The 2781-nt window shown below is 32.0% G+C and overlaps 1 protein-coding gene across 1 annotated transcript; it reads right to left on the bottom strand.

Annotated features, from left to right (window-relative positions):
- Positions 1-805: 805 nt before the first annotated feature.
- On the bottom strand, positions 806-2534 carry LOC105556693 (alpha-tocopherol transfer protein-like). The gene is made up of 3 exons (XM_012003786.1): positions 2213-2534; positions 1762-2125; positions 806-1563 (listed from the first exon to the last, which is right to left on the bottom strand). Exons 1-3 carry the CDS (start codon positions 2497-2499, stop codon positions 1306-1308), a joined length of 909 nt encoding a protein of 302 aa, XP_011859176.1. The 5' UTR covers positions 2500-2534; the 3' UTR covers positions 806-1305.
- Positions 2535-2781: the final 247 nt, after the last annotated feature.

Here is a 2781-nt window from a genome sequence, read left to right as displayed (position 1 = left end):
AGTATATATATAAAGGATTAATAATCCCATATTTCACGAGAAGCCAAAATTATTTTAAACAAACTCATCGTAACGTTTAATGTTACGATTATATTACTGATAATATTACTGAAAATCACAAAGATGTGTGATTCACAGATTTTTTATCTTATCTGTAAAATTTGTAAAAAAAAAGGTAAATATTTTCGACATTTTTTAAACGTTTTTTTAATATTACAATCATATTTACGTAATTATATAACCATTTTTTACAACCATCGTAAATATTGAAAACGCGAAAGAAAGTATATCCAAGCAATATGCATCTGCAATGCGTTTTTAAGCAAAGAGCTCGGATTAAATACAAATTTGATTGAAACGTGATTATTTTTAGTTAAAGTAGAAGAATGTAAGATTACCAGATTATAAAATTTTCTATTTTTTTCATTTTATTATTTCTACACCGAACAAATAATTCGTTGACTTACTCTTGCCCATTCTTAACGCATCATTAACACGTCTGGTTCATCCGGCAGAAACCATTCGCGATATTCTTCGAGTTGTTTTACTTGAATTTCGGCTAAATCGTATATAAAACCACTGTTTTCTTCCGAGTTTTTTAAATATAATATTTTCAAAGCTGGTAAAGATGTACCGAACAATTAAGAGACCTATTGTTAGTGAGCACTGCTGAAACCAGCTTTCTATTGTAGTCGTACAAGTTTAATTTGTATTAAAATTATGCGATGTGTTACGCATGAAGGTTTTAGCAGCGTTTTCAACACAAACAATTGAAGAAACGGTTAATTAAGGGATAACGAACATGTATGTGTACGTAAAACAAGCCATTATAATTTTCCCAGTAACTAACTTTGTTACAATACATAACAATAGTCGGATTATGCGTACAAATTGTGTATCGTAATATGATTATTAAGATAATTTGATAATCGACTTATGTTATAGTTTATACAAATCCCCTTTAATTATTTACCTTTATAATGTTGATATAACATAATTTATTAATTACTAAGTAACAAAGTCTTTATGGCGCCCATCCATTGTAAAGTTTGACTGTGATACATACAAGAACTATATTTCTTACAAAGATTGTTCTAGTTATGGTACCGAAATTAATTTTCATCCAATATAGTGATTAATATTTATAGTCATAAATCCAAACCTTCCAGATAATATTACTAGAATTTGCTGCTGTAAATTCTGCAGGCCATAAAGAATTTTTACCTGACACAAAAACTAGCGATAAATTTTTATTGTGACATCTAGAGAAATCTATCTGCGTTAGTAAGATTTTTTTTTCGGTGATTAATCTAGCTCCAACTTTTTAAAGCTGCCATCTGCACCGAATAGATTTTCTGCATATTCGCACTTGCCAATTCGCAAAGATTCGTTTACTCGTCTGTGAGTTTCGTCATACTGAAACCAATCGCGAAATTCTTCCAGTGCTTTAATATGCCTGGCTGCTATTTCCTTGATAGGTCCCGCTGTCCCACCATATTCATTTGGCAAACTCTCTATAGGCAGATGCTTCTTCACGGTTTCCATGTTCGAATGAAAATGTATCTATAAAATAATAAATGTGTATTTATATCTTATATTTTTCCCGTGAGAAATAAAGGTCGGAAAGACGGCTATTAGATGATTATTAGACGATTATTTAACGGCATCTAATAGCCGTCTAATAGGCGTCTTTCCGACTTTCGTTTCTCACCGAGTTTCCTTTCTTAAAAAGAAAAGAGACTTAACATGTCGTTGACTTACCATTTGCAGCAGTTCCTTCTTTATGAAGGGTTTTAGTAAAGTATAAACTGTATCTACTATGGGCATAGTGTTCAATATGTGAAAAGCCTTTATTCGAACTGGAGCTGCTTCTTGTATATAGAATAAAGTCTTTTTTAATGTTGTTAAATTAAAAGTAGCGGTATGGCCAAAAGTCAAACCGGCTGCGTCAATAATAACAACCTGTCCCTCGCTGGTGCCATGTACAATATTCTGCACTTCACATGTCATAAGTATATACTTAACACTTTCGAAAAAGTTAAATTTATCCGGATTCGGATCCAACAATTTTGCAAATGTCATTATGTATCCTTCCTTGGTTTTTTGCTCTAATGGCGTGGCTGCTCTATTATCGAGAAAATACTTTTCTTTATATGCGGATATGATTTTTAATGATACTTATTGATCTTAATAATTTGACAGGATAACTCACACGATAGAGAAGGCCTCTCGCAATTCTTTGCGCGCGATTGGATCTCTATTAGAGAATATTTCCGGCGAAAGCGTCCTTATGGTTAAAAAATTTTCTATCGTCTTCTTAGTCGGTTCTATATGATAATAGTTGCTGTGCAAAAACATAACGTTATAGACCATCTCTACTTGTGGCAGATGAGGCTGCTTATCCACCCAATCCTTTAACATTTGTAGATCTGACACCTTGAGTTCCGGATTTCGCTTGCACTCTTCTTCTATACTAACATATCGAGGGGGTAGTGACATCGTTGCTCTGACAACCTACAAATTTGTTCACGTTTATAAATTTTGAGAAGCACTTGTGCGAAAGAGAAAAACGAGCTATATATAAGATCAATAAATAATTAAAAAATACGAATTAGTCAACTGACACGACGTAATCTTTTAATAATTTATGAAACTATCGCTAGTACATGACATTTAGCAAGTTAAAAATCTTGTATAGTAGCTTTAATCTATACTTATACTTTTTCCTTTCTTTCTCTATACGCATTAGTTCTTTAAATTTAAAAATATAATACAATTTTA

Source organism: Vollenhovia emeryi, unplaced genomic scaffold, assembly GCF_000949405.1.
Source record: "Vollenhovia emeryi isolate VEMERY1.0 unplaced genomic scaffold, V.emery_V1.0 DF939836.1, whole genome shotgun sequence".
In the NCBI taxonomy this organism is placed as follows: Eukaryota; Metazoa; Arthropoda; class Insecta; order Hymenoptera; family Formicidae; genus Vollenhovia; species Vollenhovia emeryi.
The sequence above is the reverse complement of the archived record's forward strand: the minus strand, read 5'-3'. Positions and strand labels throughout refer to the sequence as shown.